At 40.0% G+C, this 27,011-nt stretch overlaps 1 protein-coding gene across 3 annotated transcripts in view; it reads left to right on the top strand.

The window, feature by feature from the left end:
• The first annotated feature begins 5,138 nt into the window (after positions 1 to 5,138).
• The window catches only part of kif1ab (kinesin family member 1Ab), a 28,625-nt gene continuing 6,752 nt past the window's right edge, over positions 5,139 to 27,011 (top strand). Inside the window, exons 1-40 of one of the 3 annotated variants that reach the window (XM_084731471.1) lie at positions 5,139 to 5,532; positions 6,638 to 6,814; positions 11,520 to 11,593; positions 11,788 to 11,967; positions 12,110 to 12,178; positions 12,530 to 12,708; positions 13,629 to 13,740; positions 14,082 to 14,159; positions 14,333 to 14,398; positions 14,487 to 14,504; positions 14,599 to 14,677; positions 14,776 to 14,854; positions 15,290 to 15,432; positions 15,621 to 15,659; positions 17,834 to 18,033; positions 18,170 to 18,249; positions 19,251 to 19,326; positions 19,418 to 19,497; positions 19,585 to 19,691; positions 19,820 to 19,903; positions 20,133 to 20,313; positions 20,421 to 20,493; positions 20,572 to 20,662; positions 20,761 to 20,909; positions 22,032 to 22,210; positions 22,381 to 22,518; positions 22,614 to 22,732; positions 22,858 to 22,943; positions 23,340 to 23,475; positions 23,720 to 23,903; positions 24,065 to 24,155; positions 24,280 to 24,398; positions 24,490 to 24,545; positions 24,740 to 24,848; positions 24,969 to 25,035; positions 25,518 to 25,602; positions 25,759 to 25,864; positions 26,475 to 26,498; positions 26,649 to 26,763; positions 26,875 to 27,008. In XM_084731471.1, coding sequence (XP_084587597.1) covers positions 6,709 to 6,814; positions 11,520 to 11,593; positions 11,788 to 11,967; positions 12,110 to 12,178; positions 12,530 to 12,708; positions 13,629 to 13,740; positions 14,082 to 14,159; positions 14,333 to 14,398; positions 14,487 to 14,504; positions 14,599 to 14,677; positions 14,776 to 14,854; positions 15,290 to 15,432; positions 15,621 to 15,659; positions 17,834 to 18,033; positions 18,170 to 18,249; positions 19,251 to 19,326; positions 19,418 to 19,497; positions 19,585 to 19,691; positions 19,820 to 19,903; positions 20,133 to 20,313; positions 20,421 to 20,493; positions 20,572 to 20,662; positions 20,761 to 20,909; positions 22,032 to 22,210; positions 22,381 to 22,518; positions 22,614 to 22,732; positions 22,858 to 22,943; positions 23,340 to 23,475; positions 23,720 to 23,903; positions 24,065 to 24,155; positions 24,280 to 24,398; positions 24,490 to 24,545; positions 24,740 to 24,848; positions 24,969 to 25,035; positions 25,518 to 25,602; positions 25,759 to 25,864; positions 26,475 to 26,498; positions 26,649 to 26,763; positions 26,875 to 27,008 — 4,091 coding nt within the window. In that variant the 5' untranslated portion in view covers positions 5,139 to 5,532; positions 6,638 to 6,708. The remainder of the gene's footprint in view (positions 5,533 to 6,637; positions 6,815 to 11,519; positions 11,594 to 11,787; positions 11,968 to 12,109; positions 12,179 to 12,529; positions 12,709 to 13,628; positions 13,741 to 14,081; positions 14,160 to 14,332; positions 14,399 to 14,486; positions 14,505 to 14,598; positions 14,678 to 14,775; positions 14,855 to 15,289; positions 15,433 to 15,620; positions 15,660 to 17,833; positions 18,034 to 18,169; positions 18,250 to 19,250; positions 19,327 to 19,417; positions 19,498 to 19,584; positions 19,692 to 19,819; positions 19,904 to 20,132; positions 20,314 to 20,420; positions 20,494 to 20,571; positions 20,663 to 20,760; positions 20,910 to 22,031; positions 22,211 to 22,380; positions 22,519 to 22,613; positions 22,733 to 22,857; positions 22,944 to 23,339; positions 23,476 to 23,719; positions 23,904 to 24,064; positions 24,156 to 24,279; positions 24,399 to 24,489; positions 24,546 to 24,739; positions 24,849 to 24,968; positions 25,036 to 25,517; positions 25,603 to 25,758; positions 25,865 to 26,474; positions 26,499 to 26,648; positions 26,764 to 26,874; positions 27,009 to 27,011) is intronic. The other 2 variants (XM_084731470.1, XM_084731469.1) reach the window with 2 other exon arrangements.

Genomic DNA, 27,011 nt, shown 5'->3' with positions numbered 1-27,011 from the left:
GTTAACTTACATAGATGGTACTGACACACAAGGTTTAAACTTTAGAAACTTTATAAAGTAAAAAAAAACAAAAAAAACTCAAATGTCTTTTGAGCAGGTGGTTATTGAGACATTTTTCTCATTTGGATGAAACAATTTGGAGACATAGGCCTTCATTACAAATCATGGTAATCATTATTTTGTTGTCCCACCATTACAGTGTTCATGCATCAAATGTCTATGTGAAAAAAACAAGATTAAAAATATATTTTCCAGGCCAGTATTTGAATTGAAGACTCAGATGTATATTCATACTTATGTTATAGTTTGGATCCCCCGCACTGTAAAAATAAACAGCAAGGCCCAATTCCAACAAAGTTGGGACATCGTGTGTGTAGGGTAGATAACAGACTGCAATGATGCAGTCTGCAGTGATGCCTGCAACACGTTTAAAAACAAATGGGACAGGGGCATATCTGAGGCCAGTCAGAACTCAGAGCTCACAGCAGAATGTGTCCTGGCTTTGTCTTGCTGAAATAAACAGGGACGTCTCTGGAAAAGATGGTTGTCTGGATTGCAGATTGCTCCTAAACTTATATGCTTTTCTGCATTAATGTTGGCTTCACATATGTGGCAGTCAGCCATGAACATAGGAGGAAACATTTTTGCAAGTGATTGCACTCTGTTTTTATTCATGTTCTACTCAACATACCAACTTTTCTGTACTTTGTTTTATACTTGTTTATTTTTAATGTAAAACAATCAGTGTCCAGACTGCTTGAAAAGTTTTAAGTTGACTGAATTTGATAAGACAAGTTGAGTTATTTTTGTAATGATTCCAAAAAAACTTTTTTAGTCAAATAAAACTTAAACTTTATTAATTCAGTTGTAGATGAACATGCTCAATAAACTTAATATATTTAGTTGAACCAACAACTCTTCAATCTTAATTTAATGAGTTGACTGAACTGTGCACAGTGCATAAATTCAACTTATCATTTCAAGACAAAAGAATTGAAGTTACAAGTTCTGAACTGTTTTCCGAAAATAAATACAAAAAATTTAAAGTTTGCATTACTTGAATAAATAATATATTTATGTTTGGTTAATGAGAAAAGATTAGTCGATTACACTTAAGTCCTGTCTAATATTTTACAGGCTGATTTTATTTGCCACTCATTCGAAGTCTACACACATAGAAGTTGACTTTTGAACTCTTGTGGAAAAGTGAGGATTTGGCAGCTTTGAGCCGGTTAAGGTTAGTTTTGCAGGCAGTTTATTGATTTTGTTTGCCCCTCCAGTGACACAGCAGCACTGAGTTTGTAAAGAGGAGTCTCCTCTCGGAGAGCCAATCTGCTCTCTTAGAGGAGGAAGAGGGGCGGGCAAAGGTAGAGCCAAAAACACACACCCACACATAAAAATGAATGTTTTATCCACATAAAAAAGTGTTACACAGTATTTCACTTCATTTATCAGGATCCCATTAGCTGCAGCCATAGGAACAGCTATTCATCCTGGGGTCCACAATAGGCTCAAAGGTTTTTTTTACCCAAATAATAGAAAATGATTCAGCTTAAATTGTCTAGATATGCAGATTAAGTCCAGATCCAGTTGAGACAGACAGCAGTTCACAGTGGACATCAGAATAGATCTCAAATTAATTTTATCTGTTGTGCATCTAAGCTCAAAGAAAAACTACATTTCTCAATTAAAATGGAGTTAGAGGATTGCAGTTGCGATTTTGTCAGATTTATAATAGAAAATAGAGCTGCAACAATTAACCCAGTTGTCTTTAACATGTTTCAATCTGTGGACCTCTTAGGTAATAGAGAGACGGAGCAGGGACCCCCTGCTGTGTATTTTAGGGTCCCCTCTCACTTGTCAACAGCACGGCTAATGTTAGCCGTGTTAGCATCACCCTCTGCACTTTCACTGGTGGTTTCTGAGGTGGAGGGTATGTCAGAGTATCCTGCACAACCCACTGTGGCTCACAGAGTGTCTGTGGGCTACACGTGAGACAAAAGTACAGCTAACTGGATCACTACTAGTTTGGCGTTATAGACAGGTGCCATGCAGTGATATAATAGGTTAGATTAGCCAGCTTTTTTCAGTGTTGTGCAATTAAATGTTTGCTTCATGAAGTGGCCAGTTTATCTTTGCTAATAATATTGGATTCATTTTAATGTGTATTTTCTGACATATTTGATTTTTTGGAAAAGTAAGTGATTCTTAGTATGTCCAAGGGGACACATGAAGTAATCCATTTGTCAATCAAGACAAAGTTAGTTGCTCTAACTATTTTGATAACTGATTAATTGTTTGAGTCATTTTTTAAGCAAAAATGTCACACATTTTTGCCATTTGTGATAGTCTTTAGTTTTGAACTGTTGGTTGTAAAAAAAGAAGCGATCTGAAGTTGTCGTGTTGGAATCTGGGAAACTGTGATGAGCATTTTTCACATTTTTTTTTTTATAGACTTAAACTATTAATCATGAAAATAATTGTATCAATCAATATTGAAAATAATCGTTAGTTGCAGCCAGAATGAAAATAATTTAAAAAACCTTTTCACAAAAGTAATTTCTACAGGGTTTGTTGGGATCTGTGTGGAATATACACACTAAAGTTGATGAAGTGGTCACTGAGATGGTTTCACTCTAGATTCACTTTAGTGTCAAGTGAGGCCATATTGTTGTTGTTGTTGTTTTGATCGTAAAAACACGTGCCAGGGAGGCGTTCTCTCAATTCTGAGTTCTGCCAGCGGTGGGCATTGCTGTGGGTCACCAAATGTCACAAAACATTGATGTGTTCTTATGTTGAAACTGACCCCAACTGACTTCCAGCGGATTTGAGTTTAACATTATCTAATATATAGGGAGCCAGCCAATGTGGGAAAAGATTGAAAGAGGTCAACTAAACTCCAAACAGATCAGGTCAAACGTTTATATAAAGAAAAATGTATAAGATTTATTCTAATGTGAAGTCATATTTGCTTCATTTTGTAAATACAACAACAACAACAAATACAACAAGTGCTAAGTTTGCTCAGTAAGAGATGGTATTTACTCTTATTCCTTTTATCAGCAACAGAGTAGAATCTCATTTTGCTTTTTAACTGTTTCATAACAGCTAGCAGGCTTGTCAGACGGTGCCCCTCTCTGAGTCTGGCTGGGTAAATAATTACTCCTCTGGTAAATAAATGGGACACCCTTTCACTGGCCTTTGCACTGAACTGAACACTCAAAATCTGCTCAAACAGAGCAGGAGGAGGAGCTGGGGAGGGATGGACGGAAAAAGAGAGGCGTTTATTTACAAGTTCATCCACAGGGGGCGTCGTAAAACAGTCTGTCAGTGAGGCTATAAACAGTCAGTTCAAGCCTCAAAATGGGGTATTATGCACAAGACAGGCAGTCAGTCAGTTCAACCAAACTCAATTTACTTTCATTCATTTTTAAATTCAAATCCTTATATCAATTTTAGAATTTCTGAAATGTAAATAAGGATCATAGTAGATGAAGAGTGAGATATAACATCCAGTTTTTCACAGATTGGTTTCAAATATAAGTAGTATACATGATCTGAAACTCTTCATACTTATTAGTGATAATTTAACCAACGTTTCCCTCAGGAAAGAGAAGGATTATGATGATGTTTGTCAGAAAGAAAAATGAGTTAACCAGCCCTCAGTTGTCATGTAAACATGCACATTCTTGGGTTGAAGTGCACTTGTGTTTTATAATGTTATCACAGTGCTGTTGTGGCACAGTTAACCAAATATCGAGAATCATTAAATCCTGATATTCAGAGCGAGAACTACTAAAACCTTTGAAAATGTTAAAAACACAGTGTTCCTGACCGAACAAAGTCATGATCTACTTACTCCCTTGTTGCAGAGCTTTCAGCCACATCACATACTTACACATGTTGTAATAATCATACAAGTACAAATATGTTCAGATTTATCTTTCAACAGGCAATTGGGCAGAAAAGTTGCTGTTGAAATCTAGACAATAAGCAAATAAGTGGACCTTGATCTTAGATTGTTACTTCTTCTCAGGCCAACAATTTTTTCACCCCAAGACTGTTTTACCTTGTACCACCCTACTGTGCTGTGATTGGCTGTGACCGCACGTGTAGATATTGGCAGATGGGAGAGGTTTAGGATAAATGAGTCAAAAAACAGGACTTTCACCCAGGAGACTAGTCTTCCTGCAAAATGTAATTGCTATCTTTTTAGAGACTTAGTTCACTGATTATTTTCAGTTGCAGTTTAGTTAGGTTTGGGCACGAAAGCTAAATGGGTAGGTTTAGGCAAGAAAACTGTAAGTTTAGGAACAACAACAAAAAAAAAAACATCATTCTTTCTTCCAGATGTTAACAATGTGTAAGCACACTAGCCTTCCTGAGTACAATGTTGCATTGATTTTACACTCAAGCCTACAGTCACCTTCCTTCCTCACGACATAGATACAGAGAATCCCAAAATTTATACATTTATTATTCATCAAAATTGCTCATCTTCCACAAAATCACACTGGGACAAGCCAGAGCAGTCTTGGAAATAAAAAAAATGCTAGCTAGTTAGCTAGCACTAGCATTTTGCTGCATATTAATACACTAGCTAACTACCTACCTAACAATAGGGATTAACTTGGTGGTAAGATAGCTTTTTTCTAACATAAGCTAACTTTGACTATGTCACCTTTATAGGTCATAAGTCATAAGTACAGACAACAGGAAAGGGAAATTTGAACAGGTCCAAAAAGAGGCGGGACTTAGGAAAGGACAATTCCAAAACTTTTTATCCCTGTCAGTCATTTAAACCCCAAATTATATAAAAATAGGGCACACGTTAAAAAAAAAAATACAATTACTCTTTTTAAAAGATGCTTTGCAGCTGATGTGACTGTTGTATGAAGGGAGTTTTAGGTCATTTTTCTCAGATGTCTCTCGCCCATTTGAGTTTAACCTCTACTCTCCCATTTCCCCCCATATTGGTCTCTGTCTGGCCTGCTACGGTCCATCTCAGGGCCTCTCCCTCCCTCTCCTCCTGTGATGTGTCTCTGTGCTGCATCGCTCTGCCTCATGGCTGCCGGTGATGATGCTGATGCTGATGTCATCACCGCCTCCCAGCATCCCTGCCACAGCAGCACCGCCATTTTCCCTCTGCTGCTCAGACTGACTGACTGACGGACGGACGGACAGACTGACGGCGGGGCCGCTGGAGCATCCCTCCCCTCACCCTGCCATCCTCCTGCTCTGTTTATCCATCTGGCCCCTCGCTCCTCCTCCTCCTCCCTCCTCCTCCTCCTGCTGTCTCCCACTCTTCGTCTCTAATTGACGCACCGCTGCGTCCAACGCTTCAGCATCCCGGCGGATTCTCCATGTATGGATGCGCTGAGGAAAGGGATGCTGTAGGCTGACCGAGAGAGAAAGTCCGAAAAATATACAGGCTGCTGAGGAGCTTCAAGCAGGAGGCGGCGGAGGATCCTGCCGCTGTTTTGAATGGACAGAGGAGTCACCCTCTGCGGTCGTCGAGTCTGAGCTGCTGAGGTAAGATAACAGCTCATGTATGAGATGTTTTTCACGGCACAGCATCGCTGCTAATGGGTGTCACGCCTTGGTGAGGACTGTCGGTGTGTGTCGGAGGTTTGGAGGCCTTTTGGACGCTGCGTCAGGACATTTGATGTTTCATTCCGCTGCTTTCCGCTGCTGTCAACAATTGTCTTTAAAAAATACCTCAACAAAAATAACACTGCTGATCAATTAGACAAACAAATTGACTAATTGAGGGCGTAAATGTAATTTCGGCTCTAAAAATGTGTGCTGACCTCCTTTCTGACGCAGTGTTTGATAATTTGGAGTCTGTGCCGTTTGTGTTTACGCGGCCTGTCTTTTGAGGTGCGGCAGGCGAAGCAAGATGGAGGAGGCAATATTTACATGGCACAGAAATATTTGTTGTCTTCACCGCAAATATCTTATATATCTCTTGCGTGTATCCTGTTCAGATATTGGGTTAGAATAAAGATGTTTTGGAGGAATTGCATTTTTTTTAATCGATTGAGGAGAAGATGGATGTGCGCCGCGTTGTCTTGACGCAAATAATCTGTCAAAAACCACCTTAAATTATCTGCTCATAAACAGAGAAACAAATATAGAGGCCATCTTTAAGGGTTTAAAGAAAAACAGCCGTATAAGAAGCAGATTAATGTAAAGATGCTGTAAAAGCATCATGCTGGTTCGAGATGTTTCTGAATGTGTTATTTTCTTTGAAGCAGTGAGGAGGGGATACAGTTTCATCACAAGGCCTTCAGCCGGTGATGAATGAGGCCAGGAGATGATGCTCGAAGAATAAGCAGCCATTTTATTGTGGAATATCAGCAGGGATGCTGATGATCTTCCTGCCAAATAATGACCCAGCCGTTTAGTCAGCGTGTTTCAGGAGCTGTGTGTCTCTGACTGAAGCCAACCTGGCCTGAAAATGAAGAGTGTGTCATAGTCTTAGCTGTGTGGTGAGGCTAACAAGGCCCTGTCCTTAATATTTAATTATAATAACAACAACAGACAGAGGATGGATCACTGAAATTTTGATCTGCGTCTTGCACGTCTCTGCTCACACCAGTATTGAATCCCTCTGTCTCATGGTCTACCTGTGCAGGTTCCAGGTGTGTGTCCGTGCAGCCACACAGATCTTCAGCTCTTCCGCTCGCTCACACACCCTCCTGCAACATGGCAGGGGCTTCGGTGAAGGTGGCGGTGAGGGTCCGACCCTTCAACTCCAGAGAGATGAGCAAGGAGAGCAAGTGCATTATTCAGATGTCAGGAAACACCACAAGTGAGTAGAAATCCAAGTCATTTTTAGTGTGTTTGGAGATGTGTTGACTGCTGAATTTGTCTGGAATAATAATTCTGATGGATGTGGACTTTAATGTTTACATTGTGTTGAGAGATGCAACAATGTGGATCTGGTCCTGCTCATTATGACTAACATGTATTTGTTTTAACTGTAACCGAAGCAAAATAAGTGCACTTTAATCTTTCAGATAGTAACTTTCCTCAGTGAGATATCAATTGTTATATTTTTTTTATTTCTTCCCTTTTGGGTAAAGCCACCATTGAACCCCTAGTGGTGGCTTGAAGTCACCCTCCACTCAAAAATGTGTTTTGTTTATTGTTTCTTGACTTGGATGTTTGAGCTTCACTCTGCTGAATGATTTATGTGAAGTTTGACACTAAAAGCCTGTTTTCACATTCATCTTCTAAAAGGGGAAAGTTTATCTTCATCACCTTAAGTCTGAGTTTAAGATGTACAGGACTGCAATTTACAGTTACTTTCATTATCAGTTACATCTGCAGATAATTTTCTCAACGTTGATTGATGATTTGTTCTATAATATGCCAGAATAGCCTTTGTTGTTTATGACAAACTGTCCAAAACAAGTTTCAGTTTACAATGAGACAAAGAAAAACAGCAGATTCTCACATTTAAGAAGCTGGAACCAGCAAATATTTGACATTCAATATCAAATATCAATATCAAAGCAGTTGCCACTTAATTCTCCATCAGTCCACTGATTGATGAAGTTACTTTCTATTTTCAGCTGTAATTGTGTGTACGTATGTGCAGGGTTTGTGACGTCACAACTAGACTGAATGGCAATTGTGGTTCAATATGCAGCTTCCAGCCTGTGATATGGAAAATTGAAACCTCCGGTGCACAGACACTGAGAATGGACCTCTTAGTGAAGTATCAGAATCAGGTTTATCGACAAGAACGTTTTCACATAAGAGGAATTTGCCTTGGAGTTTTGGTGCATAACAACAGTAAGTCAAAAAATTTGAAGAAAGATAAAAAGCAAGTGCTGCATATCAGGAAGTATAAATAGAAAATAAAAAAATATATACAGTATGTTATGTAAATGAAAGAACTGTACAGATTTTGTGCAGGAATTTGCAAAGTATTCCTCAGAGAATTAGCAAAAAGGAAATATCTTCATCCAGTAATTAAAGCTTTGAAATGTTGAATATTTGCATTTTCATGGGTTCTGTGTTTTACAGTGAGATAGAAGCAGCAACCTGCGACTCTCGAGCTGCATGCGTCTCTTTTACCTCTCCACAGTGTCTTCCTGTGGCTTTGACAAAAAAAATTACATGGAAATGAATAATGGTTACTTTTTAACATTTTGATTTTCATTTATCATTGTTCTACAATTGTAAAAAATGTGTAGCCTGTACACGATGCGGCTAAAATATGGGTCATGACTTACATCTCAAAAGTCTCAGTGGAAAATGGAAAATTTAGTGGTGGCAGCTCCAGACGGATTCGATTTTCTTTTTTTAGCCAGCGATGGCTGTTTTGATTGTTAAGTTTGCAGACCCCAGAGTTAATTGAACTTCTTTGTGTTAAAACCTGAGCTGAAAAGCGTAATATTTTCTAGATCTTGAAACGTCTGAAGGGGATTTTTAAAAGTTATATTGTTTTAGGGATTAATGGACTGAAAGTGACAAATAAGCACAAACCTTAACCTGGATTATCTGTCATATATGCAAACAAAAACATCTGCTGTTGGTAGCTTTTTCTGTGATATTATTTCTTGTCTTTATGTCCAATAAGAGATGAATGATTGACAATATTTAACTGAAACATTGAACTTCTGTGTGATTGATGACAGAGAACTTACAAAGACAACATGTTACAGTTTGGCCATGTGGACTGTAAATAGGCCAGTGGGAACAGGCTTCATCTTTCTGTGGTCAAGTTGACAGTAAATAGATTGACAAACTCTTTAAGGGGTCTTTGTCAGGTAATTTTCCAGTCTGCTAACCAGAGTCACGACATGTTCATATGAATAATTAAGACAGTCTGATATAGTGGTTGTAAGGTCATGTGTCTGTTGCCTTCAGAGTGTGGAAGCCAGAGACGCAGTGACATTCTGCTTCTCTTTCGGTCTTGTTCCTGTGACCTACATTGAGACAAGTTTAGCTTTTCACCTCCAGTTATTTCTCTTGTAGGCGGCTTTGCCCTCCAGTAACAGGGGAGTGGGCACGGAGGCATGCGGCATCTTGGCAGCTCGAGAACAAAACAAAGGCTTCAGTCAGGCCTGAAGCCTGTCACTGTGTGTGTGTGTAGGATGTAGCGACCGCTGCCTCTCATCATACGAGCTGCAGGGCCCAAAAAGACCTCCTTGTTCTGGTCGAGCCCAGACGCGGGGTCAGCTGATGCGTGTGTGTCAGCCTGTTGTGCCTGTCTGTGTTTTTAATGACCTCATTAGAGCCAAACTTTTTTTTTTGTTGCAGTTTTTCATCTCATTAACTTCTCTGACTCTGAATTCGAGCGCTCACAGTTTCCAACAGTTGTTCTCTGATGTTTTTCTGCATTTTTATCACCCTGTTCCCCACTAAAGGATAAGGAGGTGCTGCTAATGGATGGATGGATGCATGGATGGATGGACTTGGTTGTTTCTGGCTGACTGCACGTTTCAGCGGGATGTTGCTGCTGTTGTTTTGAACTTGTCCACAGGGGGCGTTGCAGTGGATTCAGTTTGCAGTCAGAGGAGCAGCTGCTCCTGCTCAACTTATGTTTCATATTCTATGTGCACTACACCCCAACCCCTCTATAAAAAGCACGAGTGGTGCATTTCAAACTGCTGCTTTTGAACTGTAACATAGCTTCCCTGGTGAAATAATTTGTGTGTGGGCTACATGTCTCTCTTGGTGATGATTTTGACACTTTACATGCTGGTAAATTTATTTTAACCCTGGAAACAAGAAAAAAAGAAGAAGTTTATATAACATGTTTAAAACTGACCTAAATTCCGTACAAATTAGAAACAATCAGCACAAGAATAAGGAATAATATGAAATTAGTAGCAAAAAGGTACAAATAGTAGCAAAGAGGTGCAGTAACATTGACAAATAGCTATGATAAAATACAATACAATATTAAAATATGTGCACAAATGTAAAACTAAAGCAGAATAAAACATATAAGTTCAATATATAAAGAAAATTAATTAATTTTAATTATTAATTAATAAATAAAATATTATAAAATACTAAAACCATTAATAGCATCCAAAGGTGATTGAAAACATGTACGTCTTGAGTTTTGTCTTAAAAGTGGGGGGCGTTTGAGTGAAAGTAGGAGGATATTCCAAAGCTTTGGAGCTGCCATCACAAAAGCAAGCAGTCCCTCACCCACTAACCTCGATCATGGAACAGTTAAAAGCAATTTTTCTGCGGATGTAAGAGACCTGGAGTTATGAGAGGCTGAGAAGTTCTGAGATGGACAGGGCTGTCAGCCCATGCATGGATTTAAAAACGAGTAAAAGAGCCCTGACGTCTATCTTATATTTGACAGGTTTAACTAAATAAGCCAATCATGCTTTAATGTAAACATGACCATATTGAATAAAAGATCTTATATTTTTTTTCTGAGCCCTTTCTGCTGTTATTTGAAGGTGGAAAATCATCGGGAACAAGGGGGAAGAAAGAGGGGGAGTGACATGCAACAAACATACCAGCCTGGAATCGAACCAGAGATTTTGTGATCACAGTATAGTCAGATAACTTCTAATCAACCAGAGTGGTCTCTCTATATACATTTCTTTAAGAAACGTATTACAGTTTTTTTCAGTTGACATCAAATGCAGTCATTTGACTCTAAAACAATTGGTCGACTAATCAATTAGTTAATTTACAGAAAAATATTTGCCAACTATTTTGGTAACCGTTGAAGTAATTTTTAATCCAAAAATGGCAGAAAATGCTGGTTTCAGCCTCTCAAATATTGAGATTTCCTGCTTTTCTCTGTTTTGTATCATATTCAGCTTAGTTTTAAGACATGACCTTGGAGTTTGAGAAACTGGGATCGATATTTTTCACTATGAATTGATTAATCTAGAAAATAATCAATAGATTAATTGATAATGAGAATAATTGTTAGTTGCAGTCCTACTTGACTCTTTATTTCTGTTTCTTTTCACACAGCAATCGCACAGAAAACTTGGTTTTCAAAATACGTAATAAAGTTACTGACTCTGAATGCAGAGTTCAGCTGAGAGTCTCCTGCTCACAATATTCTAAATCTTTGCCCAAAGAAGAGACAGTGTTACAGTTTTTTTGTTTGTAAGCACCAGTATATTATGTTTTGACGGATGTATTAAGAGTTTTGAGAACACAGCACCGTTTGGAACAAGCCTTTGGAAAACAGAAACACAGAGTTAGTGTGTGTGTCACTTTGTAGCCAGTTGTTTATAACAATTGCAATGAAACAATCATGAAAAACTGTCTGGACACAACTGGATTTGAATCATAATGATAGAAAATATTTGTTAATTTAAATAAAAAATGTGTTTAATGACACGATAAAGTGTCAGTGAAGGTGCAAATGGTCTGAGAGAGTGTTTTGCATTGAAAGATGTAGATTCATAATATGTGTAAACTTGAGTGTTTTCATAGTTTGGTCCTGCAGTCGATGCATCTTATTGGAGAGACTCGGTGCCTGATGCCTTTAACTGATCTGTTTTTTTCTATTTTAGCGATCCTGAATCCAAAGCAACCGAAAGAAAACAAGAGTTTCAACTTTGACTATTCGTACTGGTCACACACCACGGTGAGTTTCACTGCATCACCAATCAGATAAGAACATTAATGATTTGTTAATAATAATTGCTAAAAATGTGAACTTCATGGATGATTAAACATGTTTGTCTTTAGCAACAAGTTTGTTTTTGATGTGTATCAGAGCAGATTCATGCTTGCTGTCTCTCTCATCTTTTTCGCCCTTTGTTCTCTGTCTGTCTGCAGCCTGAGGACATCAACTATGCGTCCCAGATGCAGGTGTACAAGGACATCGGAGAGGAGATGCTGCTTCATGCCTTTGAAGGCTACAACGTGTGCATATTTGCATATGGTCAGACAGGAGCGGGCAAAAGTTACACCATGATGGGGCGACAGGAAAAGGACCAGCAAGGAATCATACCTCTGGTAATACAGAACACACTTCTGACCAATAATAAACACAATGTGTAAAAGAATTTAAATATTCCTGCTGACAAAGAAAATGTCCTCTTCTCTTTAATCATGGTGATCACAACAGTGACCATCTGCTCTTTGTTTTTTCTTTTAGCTGTGTGAGGACCTTTTCACCAAGATCAATGACAGCAATAATGACAACAGCATGTCTTACTCTGTGGAGGTGAGTCATGACAAACTCTACTTTATTTCACATTTGGAGGCTTTTATGTGCACAGTGTCCTCCAATCTGTCTCAGCCATGATGAAATGGGTCTGAACAACCCTGAACATCTAAAACTATGAATATTAAAAGTATGTAATGAATAGTTTGGATGTTCCAGGGCATATATGAATGACTGAAATAAATAAATAATGGCAGCTGGTGTTGTAATTATTTTATTGCATCAAATAGTTGGAAGCTAATTCTCTTGACTTAATCTTTATTGCCTCAGGAGCCACAAAGTAGTCATGATAACTGCTTAATAAGTCATAAAAAACATTTTACAACATAAGCGGCTCTTTGCCTCCTGCAGGTGAGTTACATGGAGATCTACTGCGAGCGTGTGCGCGACCTGCTGAACCCCAAGAACAAAGGAAACCTGCGCGTCAGGGAGCACCCTCTGATGGGACCCTACGTTGAGGACCTGTCCAAGCTCGCCGTCACCTCGTACAACGACATCCAGGACCTGATGGACTCTGGAAACAAAGCCAGGTAACGGGACGGGGACGAATCATAGAGGTGGAGTTCCTTAGATTAATGCAGGTAATGATGGCTGAAAAAGATGAGCTGAGAGTTTTGGATGCATGAATAAACTAGAAGAGGTCGCTCAGTAGAGTGCAGATCTCTGCCAGACAACAGATGGTGAAGTAGCTACTGCAGTGCCACCACAACAGACAGTCTTTTGAATGTAGTTTTTGTATAGTATAGTATGTAGTAAATTTAATAAATTCTTGTTGCATCGTGTAGCCTCAGTTTTCTGTAAAATACTTACCTTGACCCGGGTAAAAGAATTTAATTAATACAAGTAACCAGTATCATGTTCATTTTCTCATGTTTAGAGTTACAGTCAGTTTTGTAGTGAAGTCTGTATATCTCATTTGGATCTTGCACAGATGCATAGTGCAGATCGCGGTGAAGCTAACAAAGCAGGGATTTGTTCGTCTGGAATCGTGCCTAACTTTAGTGGATCACAAACATATCAGGTATAAAATTAATCTGCAGATTGCTGCAGTTGAAGACGAGATAAAACTTTCCTGTGGATATCAGTTTTTGAGCCAAAATGTGGTCTGCAATAGACAAGATAAGCTTTGTTTTTAGCCTAGCTGTTGTTGATGACGAAGAGGAACGAAGAATCAGAGGTCAATATGATCAGGAGCAAACAGGTTTTTCAAAAAGTATGAATCATGGCAACCAGGAGAGGTCCTTGAGCAAACAGTCATAACTGAGCATATTAATTTTAGGTGTCCAGTAGTGTGTGAGACTGTCTGCGGATAGATGGTAGCTAAAGTCCCCTTGGTCACACACACGCACACAACCGATTGAGCTATCTCAGTGGCTGGAACAAATGATGGATGGAGCAGATACTGAGTCAGTAATATTCACCTAATGCAGCGGTTTTCCGTTTTTTCCAGGACTGTGGCTGCGACCAACATGAACGAGACAAGCAGCCGCTCCCACGCTGTCTTCAACATCATCTTCACGCAGAAGAAACACGACATGGAGACGGACAACACATCGGAAAAGGTTAAAAGCAACAAGCTCAGAAATCCCTCTGTGTACTTGAAAGAAATGATGTATTTCTGCCTCTCAGACAAACAAATCAATAGGAGGAATAGTTTATTTTTCTAAACCTTGTTTTCCCCCAGCGGCCCCAGAAGAGATGAATGATTTTTATTACCTTTTATGACCTGAGTGGAGGCTGTCTGTGGTGGTGTTATCTGATGAATGTGTTGCTGTATTGATTGATAACCACATATGACGCTTTACTGCCGGCTCTCCCAGTGCAGTTTCCAATGAAATATGTTTGCTGTAGTGGACGTTTTATCTTTTTCATCTTATTTTGAAAATATTTTGTATCCTCTCAGGTCAGTAAGATCAGTCTGGTAGACTTGGCTGGCAGCGAGAGAGCCGACTCAACTGGAGCCAAAGGAACCAGACTGAAGGTGAGAGGAAGCTGCTATTGTAAGGTTGTATTTATTGTGTTTCTGCACACACTGGAGATAGAAATATGTTTGAAAGACAATGTTTGAAGGCCACATTTCAAATGTAAAGATCTATTCATGAATATATGAATAAAAACTTCAGAAGACTGACTTTTATTTCTTTATATTTGCAGGAAGGAGCAAACATCAACAAATCTCTCACTACATTGGGGAAAGTGATTTCAGCTCTTGCTGAAGTGGTATGTTTATTTACATCAAAAATATTATAAATTATCATTTTATGCTGTTCAAAATAACAGATGTTGGCATTTCTCTTCCAACTGTCAGGACTCAGCACCAAACAAGGTGAGTAATGCTACAAATCTGAAGAAACAAATGGACTATACTCAATATTTATTTGTCATAATTTGATGTGAAATTGTGTTTATTTTGTGTACAGAACAAGAAAAAGAAGAAGGTGGAAAGTTTCATCCCCTACAGAGATTCAGTTCTGACTTGGCTACTGAGGGAAAACTTGGGTGTGTGATTATAATAAACCTCAGCTTTTACCACAATAATAAAAAAAAAAATAAATCTATTTTTGATTTACACACCGTCTCACTCTCTTATCGTTTAGGAGGAAACTCTCGTACCGCCATGGTGGCCGCCCTCAGCCCTGCTGATATTAACTATGATGAGACCCTCAGCACCCTCCGGTAAGGAAAAAGTCAATGAAAGCTCCATTTAAAGATCATTAAATCTGATCTTTTTTTTCCTCTGGGAATAACATTTTGAAGATAATGTCACACTTATAGCGCAGGTTCAAACTGTAGAATAGATGTTGAGATTAGATTTTGGAGCATTTTGCTGCATACATTTGCATATTATTGAGAAAAAATGGGCTTCATGTAGCTCAGTAGTGTTGCATAACTTGTCGTTTGCAATGATTGTGTAGTGCTTTGAAAGGTAATTCTAGTATTTTTTAATGCTTTTTTTTATTATTATTACAATAATCTTTCCATAGCTAACTTTCAGTAGCATCCTTCTCATTTTAGGCTCATATTGTCATTAGTTGGTGATTTTAAATCAGCGTACAGAACCTGAGATCATCCTTTATAGTTTCTTGACCTCGATGACCTCCGTCCCTGCAGGTATGCTGATCGTGCCAAACAAATCCGCTGTAACGCTGTGATCAACGAGGACCCCAACAACCGTTTGGTGCGTGAGCTGAAAGAGGAGGTGGCTCGTCTCAAAGACCTGCTGTACGCGCAGGGCCTGGGAGACATCATAGAGAGTGAGTGTCGCACAGGGAAACTGAAATGCACGTGTATCAGCATACACACACATACACACACACACACCTGAATTCAGACCTTGTGTGCGGCTTATTTTCTGACTGTACATGTAATACAGAGGGTGACAGTTTAACTTGGAGTGTGGGTGCCTCTCACACTCATTCTCTTCTCTCCTCTGTCCTATCAGCGTATCGCTGCACCGGCCCCGCCATCACTGGTTTGAAATGTGTGTATAACTCGAGCAAGCCTGTGCTTTGCAACTAATAGAAATGAATCCCGAGCTGGCCTCCCTCCTCCACCACACCAGAGACCAAACTGACAAGCCCAACAGGCTTATATATGAAGTCAGACAAGACACAAATTCAAAGATATCTGGTAACACTTTATTTGAAGGCATGGGCGTAAGACTGTCATTACACTGTCAAAACCATCACAAGACACCTGTCATGAACATGAAGGAGTCTTTATGAATGTTTATGACTGCCATTAAATGTCATTCAGTCAGTTGTGTCATTTTAATGCAAAGTTGACATTGTTTGATATGCCTTTGTTATGACAACTTGACAATATCAGACTTAAAGAAGCTGTTTAGCTTTATTTTTTAACAGTGCATCATACTGTTATATATGGTTGATTTTGACATTGGCCATCATGAGACCATTATAAAGTGTGCCATGAATATTTTCCTTGACCTCAAGTAAAGTGGTACTTAAAGTGGTTTTGCCATAAAGATGTCATTAAGTTTTAGTGCGCTGTCAAATGCTTTTGTAACAGTGTCATGAATAATTTCCTGGACCTCAACTAAAGTTGTACCATTTAGACTCATCATAAAGATGCCATTATATGTTATAAGGCCAGTTTGAGGTGATTCAGCTTTCAGAGTTATGGATGGAAGATAGCGGTGAGCTAGTTTACTTGTTAGCCAGGCAGATATTAGCTGTCCTGGAATCCATGCAGATAGCAAGCTGACTCCGCTTAGACTGGAATATTTCAGTGAACACAGCTGGCGAACACAGCCTCTGACGCCGACTGTGGCCAGTTTGAGGTGGTTTGCTGGGTTTGGCTGTTGTCTTCCTGGGGCTGAGTCAGCTGATTAGGTGACTAGTTCCATTACCAACCAATCTAACTCTGTCTCTAAGACTGTAAGATGTACTCTGTTGTTACACTGGCCTTATAACATTTTATGACATCTTTATTACAAGTCCAAATGGTACCACTGCACTTGAAGTCAACAAAAGTATTCATGACATACTTACAGTGGTCTCATGATGGCCAGTGTTAAGACCACCCACATATGACAGTTTAATGTCATGTTAAAACATAAAGCTAAACAGTTTGATCATGCAAAGTTGCCATAACAAAAACATTTCAAATAATGTCAACTTTGTATTAAAAATGACCAAATTGACTTTTTCATGTTCATGACATGCATCTTGCCATGGTTATGACATTTTAATGACAGTCTTATGCACACCATTTTAAATAAAGTGTTATCTGATATTTAAACCCTACATGATTGTTTAGAGCAACACAAAAAAATCTATAAAGTTGTTGCTGTATTAAGTTGCTCTTTTCTCGGGATTTCTGTAAAATGGCCTCCTTTTTTCTTTCCATTGGTTCTGGTTTCCATGGTAATATTCCTCTCAGTTTTAATCTGCAAAGTCCAGCCTCTTAATACTTTCATCCTCATTTAAACACAATTTAAAATCGGCTGGGATTTTTTTTTTCTCTTTCGCTGTTCAGTTCATTAAGATTCTGAAGCAGACAGAGTGAAAGCCAACTTTGGCATAAAGTGATCACATGGAAGAAAGGACCGGCCGGGAGGACGCCATTTTAGATTTCCGAGGAGCTCTTTTCTCTGCATCCTGGTCCTCTGTGTGTGGAGCTAATTGAAGCTATGAGTCAGGTGCTTAGAGGCCTGCATCGCTACCAAACAGCTGGAAAACATCAGGACATGCAACACGTACGAAAAAAGGAAAAAAAAAAAACTCAGGCTGTATTTGGTATTAATGCATTGTAGTGATACTTATATTTTTGATTTTCTTTCTCATAACATTCTCATGCTTGCGAGCTTGTCGAGTGTGTCTACGTGTATTTAAGTGTCAGAGACAAAATTGGCATTTTGTGCTCTCTCAGTTTGAGTTGCTCTTTCCTCTCTGTCTGCGATGGCTTTGGTAAGCAAATGACCTCTGCTTCTTTGATCCATTATTTGAGCTTTCTCTTCTTTTTTTTGTACTCCTCCCCATTGTTCCCCCGTTTTTTTTCCTTTTTATCTGTTACTCCGCGTGTTCCTCTCAATCCCTGATGTCTCTCCTTAATTACCCGGCGTCTGCTCCTACCTTCTGTCCGTCTGTCCTTCCTTCCTTGCTCACTTCCATGCAACGCCTCTCTCTCTGGCAGACCTGTGCGATTACAAGAACTTTGTGAATAATCGCCAGGCTGTCAATCAAAGGGGTGATCTCTCCACAGTGTCCAATGCCATGACAGGAATGAGTCCCTCGCCCTCGCTCTCGGCCCTGTCCAGCCGCGCCGGGTCCATCAACAACCTCCATGACCGCATCTTCAGTCCGGCCAGTGAGGAGGCCATCGAGAGGCTCAAGGTAGGAAGGACGATGGGGAAATTTTTCAGGGTTTTGAGGTGGGAAATGGGAGGCTCTTGATAAAATCAGATTGAACAAAGTGAATAATTCCAGTTTGAGCTGACCTTTTAGATATTTGTCATTATTTTGTCAACAGGAAACAGAGAAAATCATTGCAGAGCTCAATGAGACATGGGAGGAGAAGCTGCGACGTACCGAGGCCATCCGTATGGACAGGTTCGTCAGACATGCTCCTCCATGATTCATGGTGTCCTATCATTTGATCAGATTATTCTCCACCAATAAATTTAAACTATATTTAATCTTGACCCTTGAGATTAATCTGGACACAAAGTTTTAAAGGACATGTTAAATTGTTGGATAGCTGGAATACTTTGTCTGTCCTTTTTAAACCCACTTCAGATGAAACCACGCCTGTATGACAAAAGCCTCAATAGCTGCATTCAGTGCTCAATTCAAACTGTTAAATCATGTTCTTTAAAATTCAGAAGATCCACTGAACAGTAGTTAGGAAATACAATGCTAGCTAGCTAATTCATGTCTCTTTTGTGCTCAAAGTTAAATGCTAAACTCATAAAATTCAGTGCCCTGCTATTTTCCAACCTACAAAAAATAAATAATACTTGACTCAAACTGTTAATTCTAATCCTAACCTGTCAGAGTTAACATTAACTGGACATAAGATTTGGAAATGGCATGCTGGTTAGCTAACTCTTGTCTCATATCGTATAAATCCTAATGACTTTGTGGACCTTTTGACTTTTCCTCTGGCGCCACTGTGAGGTTACATTTTTGTATTTTTGTGAAGTGTCTCAACAACTTTTAAGATGGTTTATTATGAAAATTGGTACAGAAAAGTCCCCCTCAGGACGACATTACCTGCACACTTAATGACACTCAGTTGTAGTTGTGTCGCTATTGTCTCTAAATCTAAATGTTTTTGGATTACTTTTAGATTCTTCAGAATTAATGATGAACATATTGCACCTTATACTAAATTATGGAGGTTCAACTTTTTTAGTACAAATAAAATGAATTTATACATGAGGTTATTTTTTTTCTTTTATTAGAGCACTGGTTATCATTAAAAAAGTTTCATGATTTTAAAATTGACATATTATATGGATGCAATCAAGACTTTAATCAAGTAGCCCATGACAACTATGATATATTACATTCATACAATTAATTGCCAACCATGTGATTGCCTCCTGCAGAGAGGCCCTCCTGGCTGAGATGGGTGTTGCCATGAGAGAAGATGGAGGCACTGTGGGTGTCTTCTCCCCGAAAAAGGTGAGATGCTTTTCACTGTTGTACAATAGTTTGATGTGTTTACAACATTTCTCTAAATTCACAAAAACACTAAACCATATTGCCCTTTTAGACGCCTCATCTGGTGAACTTGAACGAAGACCCGCTGATGTCAGAGTGTCTGCTCTACTACATCAAAGACGGCATCACCAAGTAAGGCCTTAAACTTTGAGATTTAATCCAGACGCGCTGAGCTCAGCTGGGAATTTGTCTTAAACGGATTACCTTATCGTTCCTCAGGGTTGGCCGTGAAAATGCCAAGACTCGCCAAGACATTGTCCTCAGTGGCCATTTTATCAAAGATGAACACTGCACCTTCAGCAGCACCACAAGCCCTCAGGGAGAAGGTACAGACTGCAGCTCTCTCTGCACATAAATACATACTCAAAATTAAGACAGCCAATTGTTTATATTGTGCTAACGTTTGTGTGTCAAATACTGTCTTGTAATAGTTATAAAATCTTTTCCTGAGCAGGATGTGTCGTCCTGGAGCCATGTGAGGGAGCAGAGACATACGTCAACGGGAAGAGAGTGACCTCTCCTATTGTTCTGCGGTCTGGTATGTTTAATGTTTTATATTATTTTATCTTTATTATTATTGATTTATTAAATAAAATATGTAAAATAAAGCAACTTTATCTAGAGAGCGAACGTAGAAATGTACCAGGTGGAGAAGACATACATAGTACAGCACATACAAACATCTACACACAGACATGCCAAATTCTTTAATGTCTTTTTTTATGCCGAAGCATGTGAACTTTTTTGTGTCTGTGTGCACTTTTTAGGGAACCGCATCATCATGGGGAAGAGCCACGTGTTCCGCTTCAACGACCCGGAGCAGGCTCGTCTGGAGCGAGAGAGGACGCCGTGCGCTGAGACGCCGGTGGAGCCCGTCGACTGGGCCTTCGCTCAGAGGGAGCTGCTGGAGAAACAAGGCATCGACATGAAGCAGGAGATGGAGCAGAGGTGTGTAGAGAAGACACTAAGATAATAACGATGATTGAGATGATTGTGATTTTCACTTGCCTTTGATTATGGGATTGTTTTAACATGTAGTTTTTAATCCTTTTCAGGCTTCAGGAGCTTGAAGATCAGTACCGCAAAGAAAGAGAAGAAGCCAGTAACCTGCTCGAACAGCAGAGGCTGGTGGGTACAAGCTCTGTTTTTCTGTTATTTAAGGTCCCAGTTCAAACATTTTAATCTGGATCTTGTGTTTTCTCTCAGGACTATGAGAGTAAACTGGAAGCTCTTCAGAAACAAGTGGACTCGCGGTACCTGGAGTCTCCTGAGGAAGAAGAGGAGCCTGAAGAGGAAGGTGAGACTGTCACTTCTAACTGTTACTGACCCTTCAAACTGTCCTCTCTAAATCAGTTAGTCAAAATGTCCTCACACATCATGTGTCTGTCCCTCCAGTGCCGTGGACGGCGCGTGAGACCGAGTTGGCTCTGTGGGCGTTCAGAAAGTGGCGTTTCTACCAGTTCACCTCGCTCAGGGATCTGCTTTGGGGCAACGCCATCTTCCTCAAAGAGGCCAACGCCATCAGTGTGGAGCTGAAGAAAAAGGTGTTTGTTACTGTAACACATTGTCTTTATTCAGCACTGTGAGAAGTGATGTTTGACATGTGACATGCCAGTGTTTAGTTTTTTAGTTTTAGATAAACATAAAGCTGATTTTTCTAAATAACATAATCTGAATCACAAGTGATATACAGCATTTTTTTAATGTAAATGTCAAGTCTGTCTTTTGTTGTTGCCTCTAAAATCATAATGCTCTTCTTGCACTAGTTGAGAATAAATAATTCTTTAAAGTCAGAGTGAAAATTCAATATAATTTTAATCAGTAGCCGACCAATATGGATTTTTCAGTGGCTGATATTTGGAGATCAGGGCTCTCACACCCAATATGCAAAGTCATGTACAATTCCATTGTTCCATACACATTACAGTCTCATATACGTGGTCATATTAGCCAGTAACATGTTGTTTTAGATGATGTTGAAATAGAGAAATACATAGCTGCAGATGTCTGAACTTGACTGATGTTTAAGAGGCAGCAGGATGCTTGTGAGCCAATGCTGATTATGTCAAAATGCCAGATAATTGTCCCGATTGATCTATTGGTCTATAAGTAATTTTAACGTGATGCTGCCGGTGCATGAAGAGTTTGCTCTTCAGTCCAAACTGTAGGCAGAGTGCGGATTATAAAGTGTCTGTCAGTGGCCATTGACCAAAGTGATTGGATTTGCATCAGTGTGTGAGTCTCCCAAAAACCATTGATTGTCTTCCGGTGAGTCATCACAATGCAACGCACTGTGCTGCGTATTGAATGTAAGCTCTGTCCAGCCAACGGTGCATATGACAAAGCACAATTTTGACCAAAATAAAACTTTACTGCTTCCAAGTTGTACAAATGCAGTAGTAGTACAAACCTGACTAATCTGTGTCAACATGTTCCTGTTTAGCAGAAGCAAATATTACCACATCAGAGCTCTTCTTTGTTGTTCTGATAAAATGTTTATTCTGCTCTTGCATGTGTAGTGACATGCAGTGGAAGCACTTTTTTCTAATATTTCCAAGTCAGTGGTGTTGAAATTATATTTTAAGAAGAATGAAATCCCTCGGATTTGACACAGGAGGATATAAAACAAGCTGTCACTCATGTTTTATGTTTTGTGTCTCCCACAGGTGCAGTTCCAGTTCGTCCTGTTGACAGACACTCTTTACTCTCCGCTGCCCCCTGACCTGCTGCCCCCCAGTGTGGCCAAAGAGAGGGAGAGACGACCTTTCCCTCGAACCATCGTAGCTGTTGAGGTGCAAGATCAGAAGAATGGAGCCACACATTACTGGACTCTGGAGAAACTCAGGTACAAAGGTTTTGTCATGAGGACGATGGAAACATCTCTTAAAGTTGATTCCGTGTTAAAAATTAAATGAGTTCACATCCTTATAATCTGATGATGAAGCGTGAAGCTTTTGCCCCATGCATCAGCACATGCAGCAGTAGTCAGTGTTGTGTCTATGCTGCCCCCTGCAGGCAGAGGCTGGACCTGATGAGGGAGATGTACGACCGTGCTGCAGAGCTCCCCAGCAGTGCTGTGGAGGACTGTGACCACGCTCTGACCGGAGGTGACCCCTTCTACGACCGCTTCCCCTGGTTCCGTCTTGTTGGCAGGTCTGTCATCAGCTAAACATCTACAGATACTATTCCTGTCTTTAAATCCAGCTCTCTTTTTTGTAAAAAAAAGATGTCCTCCTTTTCCTCCTCAGGGCTTTTGTGTACCTGAGTAACCTGCTGTACCCTGTGCCCCTGGTACACCGCGTGGCCATAGTCAGTGAGAAAGGAGAGGTGAAAGGCTTCCTCAGAGTGGCTGTGCAGGCCATCTCAGGTACAGACAGATCTTCAATATTAGTCTCATCATGCTGGTTTAGCTGCTCTTTAGACCTAATTTGTATTTAGAAATTATTGTGCCACATGTTTAGCATCTCATCGTCTTGTTTTGTCTCACTTCAGCTGATGAAGAAGCCCCTGATTACGGCTCAGGTGTGAGGCAGTCAGGCACTGCCAAGATCTCCTTTGAAGACAAACAGTTTGAGAAGGTACTAATCAGCCAGTGATGTGTACTGGTGTTCTCTGAATGTGCCCTCTAAAACCAGTAAAAGTCAGGTGTATGAAAAGCAGACATGACATTTAAAGGGCGACTCCATCTGCGTTCTTTTTGCGGTTTTTCAAATGCAAACACCCACTCAGCTGTCAGTAAAACACAGTGATATAGGTTGCAGTGCTCATGCCATCCCCTCCCTCAACCTAGGGGGTTTATATGTCATCATGCAGAAACCTACGTCACTTCATGTGGGAATGGGTCCAACCTTTAAATACAAGAGTAGAGATTTTTAAAAAGAGGATGTTTCATGTTTCATGTTTCATGTAAATAAATAAATAAATATTTATCTTATCTTAAATCCAAGCTGATTGTTTTCCCGTTTTTGCTCCAGTTCCAGACCGAGTTGTGTCCTGGTGGGCTCTCCCACTCCAACACCTCCCAGGAGGAGCTGCGAATCGTGGAGGGAGAAGGACAGAACGCTGAGATTGGAATCTCTGCAGATGAAGTTAACAACAACACCTGTCCAGGTGAGGAGACACCTGTGCAGAAACCTCTCTTCACCGGCCAGACTTTGAATGAGGAGGATGCTGCGCTCACAGTTTATAAAGATCTTAAAAGAAGTGTGGTCCTGTCAAAACACCACATATTAGTGTGTTTCAGAGTGACCTGGCTGATGTTAATGGAACTTTAATGGTGAAATAAATTCTTAAATTAATAGGAAAAGTATCTAAAATACCAGATACGTGTGTCTCTGTGTCTCTTCATATCTAGCATCCATTGAGGCTCCCAACAGCCCAGTGAAGAGTTCAGGCCTGGGTCTGGATCTTCCTCTGGACTTGTCTCCAGAGAAAGCTCTGTCCCACCTGAAGATCGGCAGCACCTTCACCTTCAGAGTCACCGTCCTGCAGGCGTCCAGCATCTCGGCCGAGTACGCCGACATCTTCTGCCAGTTCAAGTGAGTTCAAGCTCCAGAGTTATGTAAATAATGTCGTCTGTCTAACGTTAATGTCAACTTGAGTATTAATGGAATGGGTTGACGGATTTACAAAAACAAAAAATATAATGTATCAAAATGTTTGGGAGGTCAGTCTGTATAATAGCTTCACCTTTTTTCAGCTTCATCCACCGCCATGACGAAGCTTTCTCCACCGAGCCGCTGAAGAACACAGGCAGAGGACCTCCACTGGGCTTCTACCACGTTCAAAATGTAACTACCGAACAATACATTCAGATCTGCAATATTACTGCAATATTTCTACTTGTTTTCCAAAACTTTTTATTTCCTTACGTATTAGTTGTGTATTTGAGTTGTGTTTCCTCGTCTCTGTTAGATCACAGTGGAGGTGACGAAGTCCTTCGTGGAGTACATCAAGACTCAGCCCATCGTCTTCGAGGTGTTCGGTCACTATCAGAAACAGCCTTTCCCTCCGCTCTGCAAAGACCTCATCAGGTGAGGGAGAAGCTGACCTTTAAATGTCCACCAGCTGGCAATGAGGTGATATTTTTAGATTGTTTCCTCATGTTTGGTTTCTGTCTTTTAGTCCGCTGAGACCTTCCAGGAGGCAGTTCCCCAGAGTGATGCCCTTATCCAAACCAGGTAGACAACAGCGACTTTTAATGCGCCTGACAGTGTATCAAAACTCGTTATTTATTCATGAAATGCAGTTTATTTTCTTTTCAAGGAAACGTACATTAGCTTACTCTGTTTCTCAGTTTCTTTGTTTTTGCCAGTTTGTCTCAATTTAGTTTTTCTCTGTCACGCATTAATCTGTCCTCTCTGCTTTCCTGCAGTGCCAGCCACAAAGCTCAACACTCTGACTCGCTCCACTGCAGGACCTTGTCACGCCAAATATGACCTCATGGTCTTCTTTGAGATCTGCGAGCTGGAAGCTAACGGAGAGTGAGTCTGTGTTTCCACTTTGATGCCAGGAAGCGAGAACAAATAAAGACTTTTTTTTTTTTCCTGAGTGAATATAAAGTTCTTTAACATTTAGTTCTTTCATTATTTCCCTGTTTCTAGCTACATCCCAGCTGTCGTTGACCACAGAGGTGGGATGCCCTGCCACGGCACGTTCCTCTTGCATCAGGTCTGAACATTTTTTCTGAAATTTTTCCACATGTTACAGACACAAGTGAAGTCACTGCCCCTCCCCTTGTTCCCTTACTGCATCCCCCCTCCCAAACCATTTATGACTTATCTACATACTTTGACAGACAGAGACAGTAACAGAGGGACAGCTGGTCATTCACATAGACAAGTGAACTCTCTGGCAGCTGGAGCAAAAGATGGACAAAGCCAAAAAGTGAAAGTGGGGGAACATAAATAACTGAACAATGTATAGTAGTCGTGCACATCCAAAAACCATTTAAAGCAGATTCTGGACCAATACAAGACAGCAAAGAAGACATGAAAGATGTGTGATAAACTTTCAAAACCTGGGAAAAAAATACAACACCTATCATTCACCATATTCATCAAACTCAATCCATTCAGCTTTTTTATATGGAATATATTTTTATCTTCAGTAACAAACTGCTTTGCCTCCCACCTCCTCTGTCGACTCCGCAGGGCATTCAGAGGAGGATCACAGTCACCATCGCTCATGAAACAGGAAATGATATTGAGTGGAAGGAGGTGAAGGAGCTGGTTATTGGTGAGTAATAACGGCGTTTTAAAGACATATTTTGTCAGTTGGTTAGATTGTAATGGGAAGAAGAAATCTTTAAAAGTGCAGTCTTTGGCTTTTTTGGTTAAAAAAGATGACTTGTTTATCACTGGATCAATCTCATCTCGACTTGTTGGACTTCAGGGCGTATTCGAAACACACCAGAGGCCGATGAGACCATCATAGACCCAAATATCCTGTCGCTCAACATCCTGTCGTCTGGATACTTCTGGCCAAAACACAACGACAAGTATGGCTTTTAGTTAGTTTAGTTAAATTTTGCACAATTTAAACAAAACACGGAAAAGATAACAAACATCAGCTCAGGGAAATCTCAACCTTCATCTCAAGGTTAAAATTTCACAAATTTTACTGAATGCTTTGTATTCACTGCTTGATATTCAGCGAAGGTTTCCTCTTTAATCAGTCAACAAACCTGTGTCACAGGCAGATCAGCTGCTTTGTTTAATCATTTTTGACATCGCTTTTGTATATGCATATTGACCTTTTTCACAGCAGCCATTTTGACTTGAAATTATAGTTTAAACACAGGTGTTAGCAGTGATGCTAATTAAGATTCAGTCCCATTCAGGTCGAACAAGAGTCAGGGTACAGGAATTACATTAGTATCATTGTTAACACCTGTTTTCCCCACTATTTCATATCGTTATAGCTGCTGTTTAAAAGCTCTATTATATGTTTATAACGTGCCTTTTACTGTATAGTCACATATGATTTGCCTTCAATGCATTCTTCAGTTTGCACGGGTCAGTATTATTTGCAGAGTTCAAACTTTTAACAGCTGCAGTTAAAAGTTTCTAACTCATGTCCTGTTTCTCTTTATTCTTTGTTAACGGCAGCGTCTCCTTGGGAGTTGATCATAGGTATAAATTGACAATCATTTTTTATCTTTTCAATATTTTTTTTCTAATAACAAAATGTCCATTTGCTCTCAGGCTTTTCATCAGGTTGACTCTTTTCTTATTCAAAAAAACATGCAAATAGATTCTCACATTTGTTTTGTCACGCTGCAGAACTTTCTACCGATTTGAGGCAGCATGGGACAGCTCCATGCACAACTCTCTGCTCCTGAACAGAGTCACTCCCTACGGGGAGAAGATCTACATCACCCTCTCTGCTTATCTAGAGGTACTGCACATTAAATTACTTAATTTATTCTTTGTAGAACTTCTGGAACATTCTGTCATTTAGAGAATTAATACTTGATTGATTTGTTACTGTCCCGTATCTTTTAACTAGATGGAGAACTGCACGCAGCCAACAGTGATCACCAAAGATTTCTGCATGGTGTTTTATTCGCGTGACGCGAAGCTGCCGGCGTCTCGCTCCATCAGAAACCTCTTCAGCACCGGCTGCCTCCGGCCCTCTGAGAGGTA

Source organism: Lutjanus erythropterus, chromosome 12 (genome assembly GCF_056507025.1).
Source record: "Lutjanus erythropterus isolate fLutEry1 chromosome 12, fLutEry1.hap2, whole genome shotgun sequence".
Lineage (NCBI taxonomy): Eukaryota > Metazoa > Chordata > Actinopteri > Lutjaniformes > Lutjanidae > Lutjanus > Lutjanus erythropterus.
Note: the sequence above shows the minus strand (reverse complement) of the source record. Positions and strands in the feature narration are given on the sequence as shown.